At 38.4% G+C, this 25,840-nt stretch overlaps 1 protein-coding gene and 1 non-coding gene across 7 annotated transcripts in view; both read right to left on the reverse strand.

The window, feature by feature from the left end:
* Positions 1-25,840, reverse strand: part of TTBK2 (tau tubulin kinase 2) — a 148,896-nt gene that overhangs the window by 36,973 nt on the left and 86,083 nt on the right. For all 6 annotated transcript variants that reach the window (XM_012766576.2, XM_012766572.2, XM_076004284.1 and 3 more), the window contains one exon: positions 9,727-9,884. In XM_012766576.2, the coding sequence (XP_012622030.1) occupies positions 9,727-9,884 (158 nt within the window). The remainder of the gene's footprint in view (positions 1-9,726; positions 9,885-25,840) is intronic.
* On the reverse strand, positions 8,015-8,076 carry LOC142871695 (U7 small nuclear RNA). Its single transcript, XR_012919912.1, has one exon. It is a non-coding gene; the product is annotated as a U7 small nuclear RNA (small nuclear RNA).

Here is a 25,840-nt window from a genome sequence, read left to right on the forward strand (position 1 = left end):
ACAATTTGGGCATATGCATTGGTCAGGAGGGTCTTCAGTATGTCAGAAAGAACCAAAAAAAGGTTAGGATTGGATTAGGAAAATGTTACCTATTCCTTTGAAGGAAAGCTCAATTGGCACTAGAGAAGCGGCTCATTGACAGTAGAGAAGCTTTTGGGAGTTGGTAAGCTCTGACTGGCTAGTGATAGTGGTAGGTAAAACCAGCCTTAGAGTCACAGCAGGTCATTACAGCTGTAAACTGGTCCTAAGGTTACAGTAGGTTGTTTCAGCAGCTGGGCTTGTGGAAAATTCAATTCTTGGAGCAGGTGCTAGGTGCCCTAAGTACTTTTTCTCCCTGGCCTCTCAACTCTGATTTAGTTGGTATGACAAGAGTGACTCAATTTGTATAACCAACTTTCACGGTGCCATAAGGAGATAAATAGGTGTCAGATCAATCACCCTTGTTACTTTTTTATAGCATGAAATATGCATTACTTTTTCACTTACAAGACTTTTTACTAAGCACCTACTATATGCAAGGCCCTAACAACATAAAGAGGAGAAAGCAAATTCTTGCCCTAAAGGGAAAACTAGAAATTCTGTAATTACACAATTCATATAGTTCTGCATAAACTGACCTGGGGGAAAAATAGAAAATAGTAATTGGTTTTTATCTATATATTAATATTTCTTTCAAAGTAATTCTATGTCCTATTTATATGGTTGCTCATCTCTCCCTTAAGGTACTGGTCTATGAGGGGCTTTTCTAGTTCCCAGTTATCATTCACTAAGTGAAAAGGCCCTTGATAGCTCTAATGTTCCATAACTCTATATACTAGTTTGTTTTTTTAAAATATTGCTGACTGAACACAATATTTAGCATACAATAAAACCTCTTCTTAGAAGTGATCTAGAATGTCTAAAGGTAGAAAAATGAGTCTTCAGTAGATTATAATGACACATGTAATTATTGTGAGTGACAAAATAGGCATCCCCTTGGTGAACGCCTCTAAGGGTGACAGTTATATCCTGGCACAGGTATCATAAATACTTCATATTGCTGTGAGAAGACCAGTGGTTTTTCAGGGACTTGTTCCACCTGATTTGATGACCTTTACTACACCTCTGCCTAAATGGGTCAATACTAGAAGATGAATCTCTCTATCAACAGGTTATAGGTATATAATCTAGAAAAGCACTGACAATGGCTCCCAGGAAAAAACTTTGTAAAGATGTTCCTGTAGTTCTGACACCAGGAGCATATTTAAAGATAGTTTGGCCTAAAAGAATTCAAATGAGCAGATGTATTTTAAAGGTAATAATGCCGGGCGCGGTGGCTCACGCCTGTAATCCTAGCACTCTGGGAGGCCGAGGCGGGCGGATTGCTCGAGGTTGGGAGTTCGAAACCATCCTGAGCGAGACCCCGTCTCTACTAAAAAAAAAATAGAAAGAAATTAATTGACCAACTAAAAATATATATACAAAAAACTAGCCGGGCATGGTGGCACATGCCTGTAGTCCCAGCTACTTGGGAGGCTGAGGCAGGAGGATCGTTTGAGCCCAGGAGTTTGAGGTTGCTGTGAGCTAGGCTGATGCCACGGCACTCACTCTAGCCTGGGCAACAAAAGTGAGACTCTGTCTCAAAAAATAAATAAATAAAAAAAAATAAAAACAAACAAACAAACAAACAAACAAAAAGGCCGAGGCGGGCGGATTGCTCAAGGTCAGGAGTTCGAAACCAGCCTGAGTGAGACCCCGTCTCTACTATAAATAGAAAGAAATTAATTGGCCAACTAATATATACAGAAAAAAAATTAGCTGGGCATGGTGGCGCATGCCTGTAGTCCCAGCTACTCAGGAGGCTGAGGCAGTAGGATCGCTGAGCCCCGGAGATTGAGGTTGCTGTGAGCCAGGCTGACGCCACGGCACTCACTCTAGCCTGGGCAACAAAGTGAGACTCTGTCTCAAAAAAAAAAAAATAAAAATAAAAAAATAAAGGTAATGAAAGACCAGAAATAAATTGGCTACTAACAGATTTTTCAGATATGAGTTCAATATAATGTATTTACTGATGCAAGAGTTACAATGGACACTAACATGTATGTACCACATGGTAATCCAAATGTTTATTGAAAGAATCCCTCTATTCCTTAGGAAGGGAAAGGCAAGTGAATAAATATTTGAACTCAAGGAAGCTTAGTCTACTAAACCTACCTATTTTTCCATTTTAATCACTCAAGGTTCTTCCAGATCTTTCCCCCCGTTATGTCTAGTCACTATCTGCCTCTTTCCAACTACCCCAATTCCTTGGCATTTCCTTCTTCCACTCCTCAGGAAATAAACCACATCTCCACCTATGAAACTGCTTCTATTTTTATTCGATCCTAGGTTCCCTCTCATCTCTTATGATTCACTACAATACCACGTACTTCAAGGAACTCGTCATCCATCTTCTCCACACAGGCTCCCTCCTACATGACTCAGGTTCCTCTTCCATCCCTTTCCTCTCCCTCTGCATTTATTTCCTACTTTTTACTTCTCCCATAAGAATTTTTTTCTCCCATTTTCTACACTCTGATCCAAATCTGGAGTGTGAGATATGGAAAGAAATGATTCCTTCCCAGGAAAGTTACATAGGTTCAGGAATATAAACAAGCAAGAAGGTATATTTGAGACTTTTATTAGCACATTGTCTGTGTTTGCAGGAAAGGTATAACTGGAGCAGATTAAGAAAAAAAATTAAGGTGTGTTGGAAGAACTGGAGAGATAACAAAGTAGTAAGAATGGACATCCTCTTCGTATTCCCTTTCCCATAATCTAAGGCAAAGTAGGTTCTGTGAGCCAAATCTGGCCTGCCCATCTATTTTTTTTTTTAAATAGACTGTTATTGTAATACAGTCACTCTCATTTGTTTACAGATTGTCTACATCTGCTTTAGCACTACAACAGCAACAGCAGTGGCGTGAGATACAGCATAGCACACAAATATTATCTGGCCCTTAACAGATAGGCTTTGCTGACTCCTGATCCTCTTACCTTCTCCTGAACTTTCATTCTCCCTCTACTGAAAAATTCAGTTGTGGTACATACATTATTGATTTTTCTCTTTAACACTGATTCTCTAGGGGTTTCTAGGTATTGTACCGTATCATTTGCAAATAAAGATAATTAAGAGGTTGGCAAACTTTTTCTTAGAGGGCCAGATAATACATGTTTAGGCTTGTGGATAAGATTCACTAATGGATGCTAAAATTAGTAGGCTAAAGTATAAGAAACAAGAAACATAGTTCAAAGTATCTTCTCACAAGAGTCTTATTACTTACAGAGAGAAAAATACTAACTTTACAGTGGAATAACCTAGCCACCTTAACTGCATTATCACCATTAATATCATCAGTAATAAGACAAATTGACATATGTAACTCCTTGTTTAATGCCATCAATTTTCTTCTGATCTTTGCTTTAAATTGATTCCATAGATTCTGATATATAGTGTTTACATTGTCACTATTTTTTTTTCTATAACTTCAGTTTGTATTTTCCCTTTCAACAATCATGTGTCACTTAACAACAGGGCCACATTCTGAGGAATACATTGTTAGGTGATTTCATCATTGTGCAAACATCAAAGAATTCAATTATAAAAGCCTACTACACACATAGTGTATTGCTCCTAGATACAACCTGTGATAGCATGTTTCTGTACTGAATACCGTGGGCAACTGTAATACAATGGTAATTATTTGTTTATCTAAACAGAAAAAGGTACAGTAAAAATACAGTATTATAATCTTATGGGACTACCATCACATATGTGGCCTGTCGTTGACTGAAATGTTGTTACATGGTACATGACTGTAGTTTAATAGGAGGTTTTTAAACTTCCAGGTGGAAAGGCCTTTGATATTTTTATTTTTGTTAGTAATTTCTAATTTTACTGAGGCGTGATCAAATTATATAATACTACTACTTTGTGGAACTCTTTATGTTTCTTTGTGACCTAATATCTGATCACTTTTTGTGAATGCTCCAGGGGCACTTGAGCTTAAGGTGTAGTCTCTTATTATTAGGGTGTCAAGTTAAAAAAATACAAATAAGATCTAGCTTATTGATTATATTGTTTAAGTCTTCTATCTTCTTATCCTTTGCTCATTTGATCTGTCTTGACCTGATAGTAGTACACTAAAATCTCTGATTATTAATTAGTGTGTTTCTATTTCTCTCTCCTTGAATATCCTTTATTGTTGTTTCTTAAAGGTGAGTGTCATGATTCTTGTGACTAAATATTAATAAATTTTATATCTCATTTATGAATTGTGGCACTTAGCATTAAAAAGTATCCTTTGTAACTTTTAATGTTTTGGCTTGAATGCTACAACGTCTGATATCAGAATCATTATTCTTTTCTTACTGTTTCCATTTTTCTGATATATCTTTGTCTACTCTATCCCTTTCTGAAATACTTTTTTAGGTGTGTCTCTTATACATAGCATAAGAATATAGCTATATTAACCAGACTAAAAATCTTTTAATAGATGAGTTAAACCCATGCATATTTATTGCTATGACTAATATGTTTGGTGTTAACTCTGTCATAGTATTTTATTTTAATTGTGTATATTTGAAGTTTACAACATGATGTTATAGGATATGAATCAATAGTAAAATGGTTACTATAGCGAAGCAGATTAACATATCTATTAACTCACATAGTTACACTTTTTTGGTGATGAAAGCAGTTAAAATCTACTTATTTAACAAAAATCCCTAATACAATTTTATTAACTATAGTTCTTATGCTTGTACATTAGATCTGTAGACTTATCCTATATGTCTCCTATTTTGTATCCTTTGACCTACATATGCACATTTCTTCTCTATCCCCTCTTCATGACCTCCTGTGGTAACCAATGTCTCATTCTCTATCTCTGTGCATTCAAGCTTTTATGTGTGTATGTATGTGTATACATATATATATATTTTTTCTTCATATAAGTGGGATAATGAGATATTTTTCTTTCTGTGTCTGGCTTATTTTACTTAGCACAATGTCCTCCAGGTCCATCCATGTTGTGGCAAATGGCAGAGATCCTCTCCTTTCTTTTTAAGGCTGAGTGATAGTCCATTTATATATACACAATGTTCTTTATCCATTGTCTGCCAATGGGTATATATAGGCTGTTTCTGTACCTTGGCTATTGTAAATAATGCTACAATGAAAATGGGAGTGCAGATTTTATATGGTTAACTGATTTTCAACAAAAGCACCAAGAGGACACAATGGGGTCCAATAAATGGTGCTGCAAAAACTGGATTTCCACATGTAAAAGAATGCAATTGGACCCTTAACTTATACCATATACAAAATCAACTCAAAATGAAGACCCAAATATAAGACCTGAAACAATAAATCTTCTAGAAGAGATCATAGGGGAAAAGCTCTGTCATAGTTTTTTTTTTTTTTGAGACAGAGTCTTGCTTTGTTGCCCAGGCTAGAGTGAGTGCCGTGGCGTCAGCCTAGCTCACAGCAACCTCAAACTCCTGGGCTCAAGCAATCCTGCTGCCTCAGCCTCCCGAGTAGCTGGGACTACAGGCATGCGCCACCATGCCCGGCTAATTTTCTATATATATTAGTTGGCCAATTAATTTCTTTCTATTTATAGTAGAGACGGGGTCTCGCTCTTGCTCAGGCTGGTTTCGAACTCCTGACCTCGAGCAATCCGCCCGCCTCAGCCTCCCAGAGTGCTAGGATTACAGGCGTGAGCCACCGCGCCCGGCTGTCTGTCATAGTTTTTAAAAATTATATGTATTTTATTAATATTATGTTTGGTTTATTTCTTTCTCTACAAAATGGGTATCCTTTGCACTTTAATTTGTAAACAATTTTATTTCAGAAGGTTTCCTTTTGGTTCTAATGGTTATTTTTGGACATATACATTTTTTGATGCTCTTGGTTCTCTGTTTTCTTATTTAACCTTTTGCTATTAGGTTTCTAAGTTTTACTTGGTATTATTTTGTGTTTCTTCTTCAGGGACTCCAATAATATGAATGTTAATCCTTCTCTGTCTGCCTTGCTTTTGCACTAATTTCTCTTTAATCCTTTAAAATTATTTCTTTATTTCATTTTCATTCTCTCAGGGTTTTTTCCTTGCATTTATTCAATGACCTTTATTAAAATTTCATTTTAGTCTATTTGCCTTTGTGTACCTTGTATGATGATATATTCTTCAATTCTGAGATCATTTTGTCTTTTCCTTCCATTTCTTTCCTGAATTCAATCAAATCAAATTTTTTCTTTTCCCAATAAGGTCTGAACCTCAGCCCTCAGGCAGGGGCAGAACAGTTCTTGGATGCTTAGTATCAGCTCTAGGAGCACTAGTATCAGCTCTAGGAATAGTAGCTGCACCATATATTTGTTATTCCTGCATTCTTTTTTTTTTTTTTAAATTGAGACAGAGTCTTGCTTTGTTGCCTAGGCTAGAGTGAGTGCCGTGGCATCAGCCTAGCTCACAGCAAGCTCAAACTCCTGGGCTCAAGCGATCCTCCTGCCTCAGCCTCCCAAGTAGCTGGGACTACTGGCATGCGCCACCATGCCCGGCTAATTTTTTTTTTATATATATATATTAGTTGGCCAATTAATTTCTTTCTATTTATAGTAGAGACGGGGTCTCGTTCTTGCTCAGGCTGGTTTCGAACTCCTGCCTCAGCCTCCCAGAGAGCTAGGATTATAGGTGTGAGCCACCACGCCCCGGCTTATTCCTGCATTCTTTACATTTTTTTTTTTTATTTCTTACTACTCAATTCTATGTTATTCCAATTCTCTGTTATTGACTCCAGTTAACAATAGTTTATTGTATATTTTAAAATAGCTAGAAGACAAGATTTGAAATGTTCCTAACATAAAGAAATGATAAATGTTTGAGGTGATGGATATCCTAATTACCCTGATTTGATCATTACATATTGTATTTATGTATCAAAATATCACATATACCCCATAATACATTTTTAATTGTGAATCAATAAAAAAATTTTTAAGTAATTTTTTTTTTGAGACAAAGTCTCGTTTTGTTGCCCAGGCTAGAGTGAGTACAGTGGCGTCAGCCTAGCTCACAGCAACCTCAAACTCCTGAGCTCAAGCAATCCTACTGCCTCAGCCTCCTGAATAGCTGGAACTACAGGCATGCACCACCATGCCCGGCTAATTTTTTCTTTATATATTAGTTGGCCAATTAATTTCTTTCTGTTTATAGTAGAGATGGGGTCTTGCTCTTGCTCAGGCTGGTTTCAAACTCCTGACTTCGAGCAATCCACCCGCCTCAACCTCCTAGAGTGCTAGGATTACAGGCGTGGACCACCACGCCAGGCCTTAAGTAATTCTTTATATTTTTTCTACTCAAATTATTGTGTGGTTTCTCTCTCCTGATTAGACCCAAACTGATATATCTTTTTTCCTTCACCACCCAACTGACAAAGGGCACTTCTCCCCCTCCCCTTTTTTTTTGAATCATGCATATTTTTACTTCCTTTAAGGCCATCATCTGATCTATCCAGACACTTTTAGGATGGGTTTAGTCTTTCTGGCCTTGATTTTAGATCAACCTTAAGTTCCATTGCTAACTACCTTCTTCCCCACAGTTTTTCTTGGTCTGCCTTTATAAAGCCTGTGACAGGGTTAGGTAAAGCAGAAGCACGAGAGATATTGCACTAGGATTTGGTATCTGGTTTTTTTCTTCTCTTTTTTCTTATATTTATTATATTATTTTTTCAAAATAATCATTTTAAAGTTTGGGCATCCTCTGTCTTCAAGTTATGCTTGAGGACATTTTCTGTGTATGATTTTAGTTCTCCTTTTTTGTTATTCTGTGTTGTTTTGGAGGAAACATGGAAGGTGGGAACTTAAACTGCCTTCATCATCTTTAAGCTACCTTTATGTCCAATCACCTGTTTTTTTTTAAGTTTGAAACTTATTTATTCTTTTTGTTTTTTTGTTTTATTTTGTTTTTATTTTTAATAATATAGCATGTTGGCGGGGGGAGGTCTTCTGGTGAGGACTAGAAAACCTACTAGACAAATTCTAAAAGAACTATAACACTAGAGACTTCTACTTCTAACAATCAAAAAAGAAGGACATAGCCGGGCGTGGTGGCTCACGCCTGTAATCCTAGCACTTTGGGAGGCTGAGGCGGGCGGATTGCTCAAGGTCAGGAGTTCAAAACCAGCCTGAGCGAGACCCCGTCTCTACCAAAAATAGAAATAAATTAATTGACCAACTAAAAATATATATACAAAAAATGAGCCGGGCATGGTGGCGCATGCCTGTAGTCCCAGCTACTAGGGAGGCTGAGGCAGTAGGATCACTGAGCCCCGGAGACTGAGGTTGCTGTGAGCTAGGCTGACGCCACGGCACTCACTCTAGCCTGGGCAACAAAGTGAGACTCTGTCTCAAAAAAAAAAAAAAAAAAAAAAAAAAAAAAGAAGGACAAAAGCACTAAACCAAAATTTCTAGACTGGCTCCAGCTCTGCCACTAATATTTATCTAAAGTTGAACGCTTCACTTCAGTGTTAGGATTACTTCCTCATTTGTAAAATGGGGTAAGCTGGATAGGGCAGCACGTTCCAAACTCTGATAAGCATGAACACTTAATGCATGTGGACTTCTGTGTTCCACCCCTAGGCATTCTGATTCAACAGGTCTAGGGTGGTTCCTAAAAATAGATATATATATTTTTAAAAATCTATGGTGATTCTGATACAGCTTGTCAGAGTCTCACAGTTAGGAAATTTTAGACAAGATAATTATGGTATCAACTCTAGTTATATGAGTCCATGCAAAATTTTCTGATTTAACAAGTCCTAGTGATCCCATCTTTCAATATAATAATCATGAGAGCCAGGCGCTGGGGCACGTGCCTGTAGTCCCAGCTACTCAGGAGGCTGAGGTAGGAGTTCAATGCTACAGTGTGCTATGATTGCACCTGTGAATAGTCACTCTGCTCAGACTGGACAACATAGTGAAATCAAGTCTCAAAAACAACACCACCACCACCACCACCAAAACGAAGCAAAAAACAAAGCAATGGATTAATGGTAAAGCATCCCAATTAACTTAGATTGTATAATGGTTTTTCCTATTCACTTTTTTTTTTAACCAAACAGTTTAAAGCAACCACAGTGGGTAAAAAATGGGTCAGTTAAAAAAAAAAAAAAAAAGAAACCAAAAACAAAAGAAAATAAAAAACAAAAGGAAATGTATTAAATATACATAAAGGAAAAACACCAAAAACAAAAAATGAAGAACAAGGAAATATACCATAACCTGCTCCTAATACACTGTAAAAATTTAATCATTTTCTTAAGAGGAACATGCTACATGTTTTGTTCCCACTAAACTTGAACACAGTATAGTTTTATGTAATTGTGGCACATTCTTTTCAGGGTGCCAAATATTCTTTGGAAATGCAACTAATGCCCTTCTCATTTTGAAGGAAACTCACTGTAAATTTGACATCAACAAGTCACATAAGCTCTAAGCTCCCACTTCACAGTATAATCCATTAGTACTTTCTAAAACAAGTAATGCCAAAGGCATATACTAGAGCACTATTAATTCAAGGAAATCCATACGTTTTCCCCTATGCCTTTACATTTGGCTATCTGAGGGCATCTGGATGAAATAAAAGAAATTTCTGCAAATACAAGTACATCCAGGAAAAGATGCCACTAAAGGGTCTGCTTAGGACATACCCAATTGCAGCAGGGGTCAAGCGGGTGTGCATCTGTGGGGTGGTAGAAGTGGTGGTGGTTGTCAGGGAGCCATCAGTTCCAGTCTTCTCCCAGTCGAAAGGGTCATTCTCAGTTACTCCAAAGGTCTTGATGCTGTTGTCAAACACGGATGTAAGAAGCTAAATCACAAAGACAAAAATTAGAGTAAGCCAACAGTAAACACAGTCACTTTCTTCTATAAGAGAAAGCACCCCAGACTCATAAAATAATTTTGTAATATGATTTTCTTTAAAAAGTGATGGTTCGAATAGGGAAATTTGAATAAAAACTATACATAGATGATGTTGAATTTATGTTGATTTTTCTCAGTTGTGTAGGAGAATGTTTATGTTTTTGGAAGATATACATAATGAATCATATCTATCTACTTTCTAATCTACTTTCATATCTAATCTACTTTCAGATAGTTTAGAAAAAGGATATGTGTTGTGTGATGTATATGTGTAAGTGTGTATTCAATTGACCACCTATTTTACCATTTATTTGTCAAAAAGCACACAAAATCAAGAACATTTTCATATGGTTCAACCTAAAAAAGTGACAAGAGTTAACAGATGGTATGTTTAGGTAAGGAGCATATACAAGTTCAATGTGCTTTCTTCCAATTTTTTCTTTTTGTGGATGTGAAAAATTCTTAAAATATGTGTGTTTCCATGTACAAATTATCAAAAAGAAATGTGCCCTATTAGTGTGATTTATGTAGTATATAATTTCATTTTTTGTCTTTAAATTCCTAAATTTTGATGTGGTCTTCAGAAGGATCTCATAAAGACCTTTACTGCTTCTGTCAATAAGCATCATTTTCAATTTTATGATTATGGCTTCATTCTCTCCTTATCATTTGTTAACCCTGTTAGTATCCTGTCCTCTGAGATTCATCATATACATTTCCTGCCCCAGATATGAAATCAGCACTTCTTTTTTTTTTGAGACAGTCTCACTTTGTTGCCCAGGCTAGAGTGAGTGCCGTGGCGTCAGCCTAGCTCACAGCAACCTCAAACTCCTGGGCTCAAGCGATCCTCCTGCCTAAGCCTCCCAAGTAGCTGGGATTACAGTCATGTGCCACCATGCCCAGCTAATTTTTTCTATATATATATTAGTTGGCCAATTAATTTCTTTCTATTTTTAGTAGAGACAGGGTCTCGCTCTTGCTCAGGCTGGTTTTGAACTCCTGACCTCGAGCAATCCGCCGGGCCTCCCAGAGTGCTAGGATTACAGGCGTGAGCCACCACGCCCGGCCCAGCACTTCTTCATTGGAGGACTTTGTGCAGGTCTGTTTTAGGCTTTAAAAAGATTACTCCAGCTATTAAGTGGACAACAGATGCCATAAACATGAATGGAGATGAGGGTGCTTGGAACAGATGAACACTTAGGAGGCTACTGTCAGTTGAACCAGGATGGTAACAGTAGAGGTGATAAGCAGTGGTAGGATTTGGACATAATCTGGTGGTAGAGCCAACAGTCCTTGCTGATAGGTTAGATAAAAGCTGTGAGAGTAAGGAAAGAATAAAGGATAACTTAGATTTTTGTCCCAAGTCACTGGGTAAATGCAGTGAGATGGAAAACAGTGAGTTTGGGGATTGGGATATTGGAATTTTATAGGGTTTAGGGAGGAATAGGAAATGGACACAAATTTGGGTGCCATCAGCTGATATCAACAAGTATTATTTAAAGCCATAGGACTTGCTGGTATCATTGAGGGACAGTAGAGAGCAAAGAGGTCCAAGAGCTAAGGCGTACAGTACTCCAACATTTAGATGGAAGGAAGAGAAGGACTCAGCAAAGGAAACAAAAAAGGAGTGTGGCCAGTGAAGTAGGAAAACCAAGACGCAGTGTTCTAGACTACAAGTGAAGATATCATTTTAATAAGGAGAATGGTCAAATCTTATCAATTGTAAATATAATTATTTATGATTATTTCTCTTTTTTCTAACCTAGATTATAAGCTCTAAGAAGCTGGTATTTGTCTGATCGTATTCATTACTGTATCTCCAGGGTCTAACACATTGCCTTATACATAATACTCTAAAATTATTCTGAGAACAAATGTTTATTTGGAATATTTACTGAGCCACATGACCCTGCCTTTCACTTAAGTACTCAAAAGAAAAATAATATATGTAGAAAAAGAAACTAAAAAGATAAAAGGGAAGGTTATAAAATCTTGAAGATCTATTTTGGTCCTATTTTTGTTGATCTAAGTTACCTATGTTATAGCTTAGACCTCCCTGAAATGTCAGAAATAGAGGGCTGTTGGAAACACTAAAGAGGAAACAAACATGGATTGGGATCAAGTATATGGGAATTGAAGTGCCAGACCTTTGACCCACTCTCCTGACTCTGAAATTAAAGTTCTCATAGGTTCTCACAGAGTAAGATCCATGCTTCCCAGAAGGTGGAGTCCCTATAAATGAGGCATCATTTGCCCTGCTGTGTGAGCACTTAGACTGCCTCTGATAAATCTCTGCCAATACCGTGCTGCAATGGGAATGATCCTAAATTGCTTTTATGTCAGATGTCCTTTTACCATGGAATTATCTTCTTACATTTATCATAGGATAGTATTGTATGTCTTAGAAAACGTATTCTATGGCATTAGACCTCAAATTGGAAATAGTTTGTTACTATGATGATGATACTAGAGACCAGCAGCAGGAGGCAGAAAGAGGACACAGAACAAAAGAAACAAGAGGAAAGCTAAAAGCACCGAGGCACTTAAAGGCACCCTAGGGGGAATAAATGGTCCAACTGGGAAGAGTGCTGCAGATATTTTAAAAAGAAAAACATTTCTAATCTAGCAAAATAATTTTCTAATTCAGGACCAGGGTGGCTCTAAGTCTTAACTTTAATAAGACTGGGATAGTAGAAATAGGACATGTCAAGGATTCACTTTTTTGGTAACTGAATTCATTATATCACATTTGACTAAGATAAATAATAAAGTTAGAAAATTCTAATTCAGATACTCATTCAAATAGGCTTGAGAATAATATAAATTAGTCCCTTATAAACTGTTCATAAATATAGTAGTGTGTGCATACATGCATGTGTGTGTAAAACTTAAATGGTTGTCATTCCTTTTTCACCCCAATACAACTGGGGAATAAAACACCTTCTCCTCAAAACAGAGTCACCATAGCTGTAATCCACAAACTGAAAAGGGGGCAAGGTGAAATCTGAAAACACTTGCAGATGATTCTGACAGTTCCCTCCAAAAGGCATGTCCCATATCTCTCTATTGATAATTACTGAAAATCTAGTATACGTCTGACTCCTTTACTTCCTTTATTTAATAATATATTCTTAGAAAATGTAAACTCAGGCCAGGCATGGTGGCTCGTGTCTATAATCCTAGCACTCTGGGAGGCTGAGGCAGGAGGATTGCTTGAGGTCGAGTTCAAGACCAGCCTAAGCAAGAGTGAGACCCTGTCTCTACTAACAATAGAAAAATTAGCCAGGCATGGTGGCTCAAACCTGTAGTCCTGGCTTGGGAAGCTGAGGCAGGAGGATGGCTTTAGCCTAGGAGTTTGAGGCCACTACACTCTAGGGGGGGGGGGGGGAGACGGGACACGCCCAGACGACAGAGTGAGACTCTGCCTAACAACAACAAACAAACAGACCAAAATTCATCTAGATTTAGAGTTCAAGTTTCTCAAACCAGGGTAACTGTGTACTCCCAGGGGATGCAGCCATCTGCCAGAGAGAGTTTAAAGCCCACATGATAAATGTAGCACAGCTTCCTGGAGCGTTTTACTCAGTGGTATTGTTATGGCAGATAACCAGCTTTTGACCAGGAAAGAACCGAGAGCCACACAGAAGGTCAGAGAATCAGCTTTTTATTTTGCCGGTGGGCTCAGAGGGGCATACCACCAAACTTTGAACAACGGTTTCTTATTTTTCCCCAGTCTTATACATTTACACAACCAATCAACTATTATCTAATTAGTAGGATCAGCCATAAGCTCTCACATGTAGTGGATTTTGCCTCAGGGCCCTTGGGTAGGGGCTTTTCCCTACCATCAGTAGGATCAGCTGGAAGCTTCACAGGAATCCAATCAGCAGGGCCCTGGGGGTGGGGGGCTCCCTATCACTAGTAGGCTTCACATGCATCCAATCAGCAGTGAGTTCAGCCATGGGGGCCCGGGTGGGGGTTTTTCCCTAATAGTATGGTATTGTAATATTTTATAATAAAATGAACACAAAGAAGTTAGAAAGCAAAATTCACATGAAAATGCAAAGAAATTTTGGACTTGTGGCTGACATTTTTAAGACTATTCCCAGACTCTTGAGAAATATGCTTATACTTTGCTACAACAGGAGTAATTGGGAAATAATGTGAGAAACACTAAAACCATAATATCATCAAGAAAGTGAATCTTCTGTGAATGGAAGCAGGGAGAGGAAGCAGTTGAGGGAAGGTGAAGTTGTGGGGAGTGGGAAGAAAAGAGGATTTGAGGAGGTTACAGACAGGCAAAAATGCAATACAGGATTAGCATCCCAGATCTGAAAACCAGTAATCCAAGATGTTCCAAAACCCCAAATTTCTTGAGCACTGACATGAAGCTCAAAGGAAATGCTCACGGGAGCATTTCAGATTTCTGATTTTCATATTTGGAATGCTCAAACAGTATAATGCAAATATTCCAAAATCCAAAAAAATTTGAAATCCAAAGCACTTTTGGTCCCAAGGATTTCAGATAAGGGATATTCAATCTGTATTATTTTTTACTTCGTCACTGTGTGGATTATATGTGTCAATCTCCCTTCTATCTGAACTTCCGAATTAGAGATAGTCTATTTTTCTTAAGCCTAATTATAATGGGATAAACAATAAAATGATTTTTCTAAAGCAAATTATTCCAGACACAAAAAAGATAATAATAGTCAGTTACTATGTCAGAGTAATGAGATTCTGAGTAATTTGGATTTTTTAGATTTCTGTTATTTCAAAGTTTTTATAATGACCATGTAATACTTTTATTTTATTTTTAAACAGGGTCTCACTCTGTTGCCCAGACTAGAGTGCCGTGACATTATCATAGCTCACTGTAATCTCAAAATCCTGGGCTCAAATGATCCTCCTCCTGAGTAGCTGGGATTACAGGCACATGCTATCACTGCTTGGCTAATTTTTTGTAGAGAAAGGTTCTCCCTATGTACGCTGAGACTGATCTTAAACTCTTGGCCTCAAGCAATCCTACCACCTCAGCCTCCTAAAGTGCTATGATTACAGGCATGAGGCACTGTGACTGGGCTCTACTTTAAATAACCAGAAAAAAAAATGAATAATAAAAATGTATTATCTTGGCTGGGCGTGGTGGCTCACGCCTGTAATCCTAGCACTCTGGGAGGCCAGGCAGGCGGATTGCTCGAGGTCAGGAGTTCGAAACCAGTCTGACCAAGAGCGAGACCCGTCTCTACTATAAATAGAAAGAAATTAATTGGCCAACTAATATATATAGAAAAAATTAGCCGGGCATGGTGGCGCATGCCTGTAATCCCAGCTACTGGGGAGGCTGAGGCAGTAGGATTGCTTGAGCCCAGGAGATTGAGGTTGCTGTGAGCTAGGCTGACGCCACGGCACTCACTCTAGCCTGGGCAACAAAGCGAGATTGTGTCTCAAAAAAAAAAAAATGTATTATCTGAAATAAATTGATTGTACATCCATATGTAGCCCACAAAGATGCTTGGTGCTAGCTCTTACCACTAGGAATATTCACTCTTTTTTCTTTTTCCTTTTTAAAGGTGGAGTTTTGCTCTGTCTCCCAGGATTGAGTGCAGGAGCACAGTGGTAGCTCACTGTAGCCTCGAACTCCTGGGTTCAAGCAATCCTCCTGCCTCAGCCTCCTGAGTAGCTGGGATTGTGGGTGCCCACCACCATGCCCAGATAATTATTTTCTTTCTTTTTTTGAGATGGGGTCTCGCTATATTGCCCAGGCTAGTCTCGAAATGATCCTGGCTTCAAGCAAGCCTTCTGCTTTGGCTTCCCAAAGTGCTGGGATTATAGGTGTGAGCCACCACACCTGGCTACCCTTATTCTTTATAGCAATCAGTCATCTGACTTAGTCATAATGCCTTAGGGAAGCACTACTCTATCCTTAACACAAAATGCAATCAACAGCTGTGTCATATTTACTTCTACATGAAATCCCTTTCAAAGAGAATGTAGACCAAGTCCAGCCTTTGCAAAAACAAGAATTATTTGTAATGTGATATTAAAAACTCATTTATTAAAAAATAAATCGTAAATTAATGGATCAATAAAGCACTTAAGCAGGAGAGCAGAATGGCTGTGTTGGCCTGGTTGACTCAAAGACAGATTGTTATTTATTTATTTATTTTTTGAGACACAGTCTCACTCTGTTGCCCCCGCTAGAGTGCCATGGCGTCAGCCTAGCTCACAGCAACCTTAAACTCCTGGGCTCAAGCGATCCTCCTGCTTCAGCCTTCCCAGTAGCTGGGACTACAGGCATGTGCCACCATGCCTGGCTAATTTTTTCTATATATTTTTAGTTCTATATATTTTTTCTATTTATTTCTTTTTATTTTTAGTAGAGACGGGGTCTCACTCTTGCTCAGGCTGGTTTTGAACACCTGACCTTGAGTAATCCTCCCCCCTCGGCCTCCCAGAGTGCTAGGATTACAGGCGTGAGCCACCATGCCCGGCCAAGGACAGATTATTTACTGCAAAAGAAATTGCTCCACTTCAGTGATACGTAGATGCAACACAGGGGAAGAAATGCACACGTTTGACTTCCCTGCTTTTCCTGGGGATTTCAGTGACATTGGTAGAGAATAAAAAATTAAATTACACCTATCTTTTGAAGACTTGAATTGGCAAAAGATAGAGACCAAATAAAGAGAATAAGCTGAAGAAGCTTCAGAGCTTTACCTGTTTTCACCATTAACTCATGCATCACTTGACAGGGATACATTATGAGAAATGCATCATTTTGTCATTGTGTAGACATACAATGTACTGAAACAAACATAGATGGTATAGCCTACTATATACCTATATATTATTGCTCCTGAGATATAAACATTTTACAGCACATTCCTGTACTGAATGCTGTAGGCATGTGTAATGCAATGGTTAAGTATTTGTGTATCTAAACATATCTCAACATAGAAAAGGTACAGTAAAAATATGGTATTATAAGCTTACGGGACCACTATTGTATATGCAGTCCATTGTTGACCAAAATGTCATTATATGGCACATATATATCAAGAGATTGAAGCAACTCAGGAGTGCCCCCATGGTCAGGTGCCCCAGGACCTGAGGCGCTGTGAGGCAGCATGGTTGCTCACTCAGCCAAAAGTGTGGGCTGGCATCAATGTCTTCCCTTCCAGGCACTCACTCAGCCCACTAGGTAAACTGCCTGGCAATACAGTATATCAAAGCTTCTCAATGCCTCCTAATAAGGCCAATAAAAAAGGAAAATAACATTTTCTTATTGCCTTAACAGGACAAAGCAATAGAAAGGACATAAAAGAAGTTCTATTAATACGGAAGTAATGTTGAATAGAATAAAAGAATGAAGAAAAATGAGGTAATTATAAACAAATGCAGTGTCACTGATGTAAAACCACTTAAATTTACACCATGCTTTATAATTTACAAATCATTCTCACAAGTACCTTATTAAAAATTTTTTTGTTTGTTTTTTTTGAGACAGAGTCTCGCTTTGTTGCCCAGGCTAGAGTGAGTGCTGTGGCATCAGCCTAGCTCACAGCAACCTCAAACTCCTGGGCTCAAGCAATCCTACTGCCTCAGCTTCCCCAGTAGCTGGGACTACAGGCATGCGCCACCATGCCCGGCTAATTTTTTCTATATATATTAGTTGGCCAATTAATTTCTTTCTAACTCTTGTTCAGGCTGGTTTCAAACTCCTGACCTGGAGCAATCCGCCCGCCTCGGCCTCCCAGAGTGCTAGGATTACAGGCGTAAGCCACCGCGCCTGGCCCCTTATTAAAATCTTAATGACAACACTGTGAAGTTAGTATTTTCACCACTGCACAGACTACAAAACTGAGATTTAGAAAGGTCACATAAATGGTGTGCAGCAAAAACACCGATTTCAACAGGTTTCTTTTTTTTTTTTTTTGATACAGAGGTCTCACTCTGTTGCCTGGGCCAGAGTGCCATGGTGTCAGCCTACCTCACAGCAACCTCAAACTCCTGGACTCAAGCAATCCTTCTGCCTTAGCCTCCCAAGTTGCCAGGACTACAGGCACACGCCATCATGCCCTGTTAATTTTTTCTATATATTTTTAGTTGGCCAATTAATTTCTTTCTATATTTAGTAAGACAGGGTCTTGCTCTTGTTCAGGCTGGTTTCAAATTCCTGACCTTGAGCGATCCTCCTGCCTTGGCCTCCCAGAGAGCTAGGATTACAGGTGTGAGCCACTGTGCCTGGCCTTAATAGGTCTTTTAAGTGCAGTGTTGTTTCCACTGTAGAAGAGTTACAGCTGGTCAGCAGGCAAGGAAAAGACAGCATATAGTTGAAATTATCTTTGAAAGCCCCTTACAATGTCCATAAGTATAGAATACTACCATCTCTCAATAGATGCAACATAACTACGTTTTCCTCCAGCACTGGAATAGAGATGTCTATTTGTTCAGATGAATGTGGCTGAAGCAAGCTGGCTACAGTTAGTGGTCATATTGTGCCAAAAAAAAAACAAACAAAAAACTACTTTTCTTTAAAATATTAGAGCCACAGTTTGTGTAGCCTAATTTGGGGCCACTGGGCTCCTGTCAATGAGAAAGAAAAAAAACAAACAAACGTGGGAATAGCAGATACACAAGGGCATCTCCAGCAGGGATGGGGAACCTGTGGTCTCAAGGCCCCATGTGGCCCTCCAGATCCCCAAGTGTGGACCCTCAACTGAATCCAAATTTCACAGAACAAATATCTTTATTAAAAGGATTTGTTCTGTAATATTTGGATTCAGTCAAAATTCTGCACTTAAGGATCCAGAAAGCCACATGTGGCCCCAAGGCCACAGGTTCTCTATCCCTGCGTGGCGCATAGGGCATGACTGAGCCAAAGGGCAGGCAGAATCACAGATGTTAAAAATTTTCTGTCTCCTGAATAGACAGCTGAATTCAAGTGAGTCAAGTAAACATGCATGTTCTCTGACTCTACTGTATTCTACAACTATATCAAATATCCATTCATTGATTCGATATCTGTTGAATGCCTACTACTGTCCTGGATGCTAGGAATACAAGTATTAACAAAACACAGTCCTGTCTTCAGGGTGTTTACATTCAACAGAAGCAATAATCAATTTAAGCAGATTTAATTTAATTTGGCAAACATTCATCAAATGCTTATCATTCTGCTAAGTTCTTGAGGAAACTGAGATAAACATACAAGGCCCTGCCTCTCAAGTAGCTTATCTAGTAAGGAGACAAAACAAAGTATTATGCTAAGACTTGAGCAGAAGGAATCAGAGGAGACTGTGAAGAAGCAGACATCTGGGTTAGGTTTTCAATTTCATAAGACAAGTAGCATTATGAAACACAGGCATTCCAGGCAGAGAAACCTGGGAGAAGGACTGGCAGTCCCATTTGACCGCCTCATCTGAATGCACACAAACTGCAACAGTAATCCTCTAAAAACACAAATTGGATCATCATGCTCTTTTTATGACACTTTCAAGGCTTCCTGTTGTACTTAGAGTAAAATCTAAACTCTTTAAAAATGCCTACAAGGCCCTGCATTATCTTTTAAAACGCATCTGAAACATTCTCTTCCCTCATTTATTAATACTATGTCAGGTCACACCTGTCTTTCAGTCCTTTCTTGCATCAGGGCCTATGTATGCACATGTTCTTCCCTCTGCTTTTAACATTCTGCCTCTTATTTTTGCTCTTTACATAGCCAATACAGTCCTATCTTTTGGAGCGTGCTTTACACGGTAGCCATGTTATTCTCTAGCCCAACCACTTACTTGTTTGCCTCACAAGCAGCCCATGTATGAGCTCTGAAAAACTTAACTTAGATGTTACCAGAGTTAGGGGATGTTACAACTGCTCTAAGTACCCCCAAAATGAGGTAATCTACTGCATTTTGATGTAATCTCTGATTAAATACCCTCATTCTTAAGCCTGGAGAGTATATTAGAAGATTAATCAAGTTTGTTTGGCTTTGGATTGTTTATCTTTTTTTTTTTTTTTTTTTTTTTTTGAGACAGAGTCTCGCTTTGTTGCCCAGGCTAGAGTGAGTGCCGTGGCGTCAGCCTAGCTCACAGCAACCTCAAACTCCTGGGCTCAAGTGATCCTTCTGCCTCAGCCTCCCGGGTAGCTGGGACTACAGGCATGTGCCACCATGCCCGGCTAATTTTATATATATATATCAGTTGGCCAATTAATTTCTTTCTATTTATAGTAGAGACGGGGTCTCGCTCTTGCTCAGGCTGGTTTCGAACTCCTGACCTTGAGCAATCCGCCCGCCTCGGCCTCCCAAGAGCTAGGATTACAGGCGTGAGCCACAGCGCCCGGCCTGTTTTTCTATCTTATCCTCTGACATTAACAATGTCGTGACTATGTGAACTGGTTGACAACTTTTCATTTCAGGCTCACCAACACTGTGTATATTTATGGGTTTCTTTAGTCTTCTCAACTTGCTAAGTGATGCTTGTTATAATCTGAACACTCCAATAAAGATATTTCTTGTATTCTTATCAGGATCATATGATCCTATTAATTACTGACAATAATCTGACAATTCTTCAAGTAACTTTTTAGTTCTTCCACTGCATTTTTATTAACCAGTCATGTCAGTATTTGCTTTACAGTGCCTATTGTGCTTGTGGTCACCTCTCCAAGGGAAGCAGGATGGTAAAATAGAAAGAGCTTAGGCCTTATTGAATGAGTTAGAAATGAGTCCAGAGAACACTTTAGACTCTACTAGTTTGTGAACTAAGACTCCATAAAATAGAGGAAAAATGATATCACTCAGGTATTATTGTGACATTACCATGTGTCATTATTGTGACAATAATGTGTAAAGGAACTAGAATTCTTCTTTATCCAACATGATACTTCTATCTTAGTTTCCCATTCACTAGTAACAGTGTCACCTACACGTGGAATTCCTGTGGTGGAATTCATGAAGGCTGATAAGATTTCACTATGCACCCCTCAGAGATATTTTCCTTTCTCAAAACACTTTAAAAGGATTTATTTAAATTATGAAATGGCCACAACAATATTTAAGGTTTTTTATCACTATCTGCATTACTGAAAATGTTGGCCCAGAACTTTAACTTTTTATTTTGAAATAATTAAAGATTTATAGGAACCTGAAAAAATAGTACAGAGAGGTCCCCTTCACCAGTATTCCCCTATGGTAACATCTTAAATACCTATAGTACAATACCAAAACCAGGAAAATGACATTGGCAGAATCCACAGAGCTTATCAAGTTTCACCTGTTTCACATGTACTCAGTGTGTGTGTGTGTGTGTGTGTGCGCAATTTTACAATCTATGCAGATTCGTGATCTAACATGTCTCTTATGGTTGCTATAACATTTCAGAATCTAATATAAAAACAATAGCTATAGTAAGATGTCTGCTTTAATCTCCATTATAATTCTGTGTATTTATGCGCTTACAGGCTGATTCTTCTTATATTTCCTTGAGTAGGAGATTATTAGCCTGAAATAAGATTCAATTAATACCCAATGTTTGTTGAAAATTTACAAGTCAGGCACAGTACCAGGTATAAAATGGGATAAAAATAAAATAAAATAAAGCTGGGTACAGTGGCTCATGTCTGTAATCCTAGCACTTTGGGAGGTTGAGGCAGGACAATCGCTTAAGGTCAAGAGTTCAAGGCCAGCCTGAGTAACATAGTGAGATCTCATCTCTAGAAAATCAGCTGTGTGTTGGTGGCACACATCTGTAGTCCCAGCTACTCAGAAGGCTGAGGCAGAAGGATCACTTGAGTCCAGGAGTTTGAGGTTGCTGTGAGATATGACGACACCACTGCTCTCATGCCTGGACAACAGAGTGAGACTCTGTGTCCAATAAAAAACAAAAACAAAAAAATAAAAAAGGATGTAGTTGTTTCTCCAGGATTTAAAAGTCAGTTAGGAAGAGAGAGTCATACATAAATACTAATAACTTGATATAATTTCCCAACACAATATAATACTTTCCAAAACAGGCATTAGCTTTACTGTAAGTGAGAGATGCATAAAAGATTCCTGGTAGGAAACAAAATAACTACTCTCTCTAGTTCTATACCTGCTGTCAGGGTGAACAATAGCAGGCTACTGGATGAGGTGTTGACCATGTACAACATGTTAAAGTAATATTGTTCCTTGGCAAGAAACTCTCATTTTTAAAGATTTACAAATCTATTTTTTCTTTTTTCTTTTTTTCTTATTTTTTAACTTCACTACCAGATCCAGTGCCTTCTATACAAATCTTTTAAATATTTACACATTCAAAGTGAGAGTGGCTCTGTAAAGCTGCATAATTGAACATTTTTGATTATAAAGAAAATGTGTATTCACTTTAAAATTTCAAAATATCAAGGGAGTACAAATGTTTTTTAGGTTACATGGATTACTTTTGTAATGCTTGAATTCCAGCTAAAGGTGTGTGCATCTCCCAAATAGTGTTCATAGTACCCATTAGGTAGGTTTTTGCCCTTTTCTTCCTCTACCCTCCCCCCTGGTTGATTTCCTTTTAGTTTTACTTCTCTCCCTGCACATTTGTGCTCATCAGTTAGTTCCTATTTAATAGTGAGCACAAGTGTTGTTTGTTTTTCTATTCTAGAGACACTTCACTTGGGAGAATGGTCCCCAGTTCTGTACAGATATATTGCAAAAGGTATTAATTCATCTTTTTAAATGCTTTTTTATGTGGTATACATATACCACATTTTATTAATCCACTCATGAATTGATGGGCACCTGGGTTGATTCCACATCTTTGCAATTGTGAATTGTGCGGCAATAAACATTTGAGTGCAGGTGTCTTTTTGATTAAAAGTCTTTTCTTTCTTTGGGTAAATACTCAACGGTGGCGGGTCTACTTTTAGCTCTTTGAGGAATCTCCATAATGTTTTCCATAGAGGTTGTACTAATTTGCAGTCTTACCAACAGTGTATAAGCATTCCTTGTTTTCTGCACCCACACCTGCCTTTATTGTTTTTACACCTATTTTTTTTTTTTTTTTTTTGAGACAGACTCTTGCTCTGCTGCCTGGGCTAGAGTGCCATGGGATCAGCCTACCTCACAGCAATCTCAAACTCCAGGGCTCAAGCAATCCTCCTGCCTTAGCCTCCCAAGTAGCTGGGACTACAGGCATGTGCCACCACGCCCAGCTAATTTTTTTTTTTTTCTATTCTTAGTTGCCCAGCTAATTTCTTTCTATTTTTATTTTATTTTATTTATTTATTTTTTTGAGACAGAGTCTCACTTTGTTGCCCAGGCTACAGTGAGTGCTGGCATCAGCCTAGCTCACAGCAACCTCAAACTCCTGGGCTCAAGCAATCCTTCTGCCTCAGCCTCCCAAGTAGCTGAGACTACAGGCATGCGCCACCATGCCCGGCTAATTTTTTCTCTATATATTAGTTGGCCAATTAATTTCTTTCTAACTCTTTCTCAGGCTGGTTTCAAACTCCTGACCTCGAACAATCCACCCGCCTCGGCCTCCCAGAGTGCTAGGATTACAGGCATGAGCCACCGCGCCCGGCCTCTTTCTATTTTTAGTAGAGACTGGGTCTCACTCTTGCTGAGGCTGGTCTCGAACTCCTGACCTCAAATGATCTTCCTGCCACGCCTTCCAGATTGCTAGGATTATAGGTGTGATAAATGCCATTCTAACTGGGGTAAGGTGATATCTCATTGTGGTTTTAATTTGCATTTCCCTGATGATTAATGATGTTGAGAACTGATGTTGATTACTGATGTTGATTAATGATGTTGAGATTTTTCCATATGTTCACTGGCTATTTGTCTTTCTTCTTTTGAGAAGCTTCTGTTCATGTCTTTTGCCCATTTTTTTAATAGGGTTGTTTATTACTTGCTGATTTGAGTTCTTTGTAAATTCTGGTTAATAGCCCTTTATCGGATGTGTAGCTTGTGAATATTTTCTTCCATTCTGTAGGTTATCTATTTGCTCTGTTGATTGTTTCCTTAGCTGTGCAGAAGCTTTTTAGTTTAATCAAATCCCATTTATTAATTTTTGTTGTTCCTGTGATTGCCATTGGGGTCTTTTTCATAAATTCTTTGCCTAGGCTGGTATCTTTTTTTTTTTTTTTTTCTGAACATCAAAAAATTTATTAGCTTTTAAAATATAGATTCCTAGACCTCCTAGATTCTAATTTAGTAACTCTCGGGGGTGGAGTGGGGGGTCCCCAGAATCTGCATTCTTATAAGCTCTTCATATTACTTTAATAGACATATTTATGTGTATAGACACACACATACGTGTATGTTAATATATCCCTTAGCCATAGAGGCTGTATAGTGCCTTTAGGCCTGGGAGCTCCAGGGTTGACATACAATGAATCATAAGACAAGCTGTGCCTGAAGAAAAACAGAGGGAGCTAGGGAAGAAAAACTGCAGGGGTGAACAAGGCCTGTCACCTTCCGGCTCCAGCTCCCGGGGCAGGGCGAGGGCTCATTTGCCCCCCCCCCCCCTCCCGCTGCCGACTGTTAACATGCTCGCCCCACGCCGTGTCCTGGGGCCGGGCTCAGACTAGGCTGATATCTTTAGAAGAGTTTTACCTATATTTTCCTCTAGAATTCTTATAATCTAAGTCTTCGATCTTATGATCTATTCTTCGATCTAAGTCTTTTATCTATTTTGAATTAATTTTCATGAGTGGTGAGAGGAAGGAGTCCTGTTTCATTCTTCTGCATGTGACTATCCAATTTTCCCAGCACCATTTATTGGTTAGGGTTTCTTTTGTACACTGTTGTTTGCTCTGTCAATGAACAACTGATTGCAGGTTTTATATCTCAGTTCTCTGTTTGATCCCATTGGTCTATGTCTCTATTTTTGTACTAATACCATACTGTTTTGGTTACTACAGACTTGTAGTATTGTTGGAAGTCTGGTTTTGTTCTTTTTGCTTAAGATTGCTTTGGCTATTTGGGCTCTTTCCTGGTTCCAAACAAAGCATAGAATTACTTTTTCTAGATCTGTAAAGTATGACTTTGGTAATTTGATAGGGACTTCATTGAATTTGTAAATCACCTTGGATAGTATGGACTTTTAACAATGTTTATTCTACCTATCCATGAACATGCAATGTTTTTCCATTTGTTTATATCCTCTGTGATTTCTTTCCTTAGAGTTTCATAGTTCTCCTTGAAGAAATCTTTCACTTCCTTGTTTAAATATATCCCTAGGTATTTTATTTTCTTTACAGCTACTGTGAATGGTATTGAGTCTTTGACTCTAAGCTTGACTGTTATTAGTATACAGAAATGCTACTGATTTCTGTACATTGATTTTGTATCCTGAGACTTTGCTGAATTTATTTATCAATTCCAGGAGATTCTTGGTGGAATCTATGGTGTTTTCCAGATACAAGAGCATGTTGTCAGCAAAGAGGGATAGCTAGTCCTCTTCCTTCCTGATTTGGATATCCTTAATAGTTTTCTCTTGTCTGATTGCTCTGGTTAGGACTTCTAGGACTATAGTGAATAGAAGTGGTGACAGTGGGCATCCTGTCTTGTTCCAGCTCTTAGGGTGAATGCTTTCAACTTTTCCCCATTCAGTATGATGTTGGCTGTGGGTTTGTTATATATGACTTTTATTATTCTGAGATATGTTCCTTCTATGCCTAGTTTGTTTTTATCATAAAAGGGTACTGGATTTTGTTGAATGCTTTTTCTGCATCTATTGAGGGCACCATATGGTCTTTGTTTTTGCTTTTCTTTATGTGGTAAATAATTTATTGATTGATTTACATATTACATTTATCGACTGACATATGTTGAACCATCCTTATATGCCTGGAATGAAGCCCACTTTGGTCCTGGTGGATTATTTTTTTGATATGCTATTGAATTTACTTTGTTAGTATTTTACT

This window comes from Microcebus murinus, chromosome 6 (assembly GCF_040939455.1).
Source record: "Microcebus murinus isolate Inina chromosome 6, M.murinus_Inina_mat1.0, whole genome shotgun sequence".
In the NCBI taxonomy this organism is placed as follows: Eukaryota; Metazoa; Chordata; class Mammalia; order Primates; family Cheirogaleidae; genus Microcebus; species Microcebus murinus.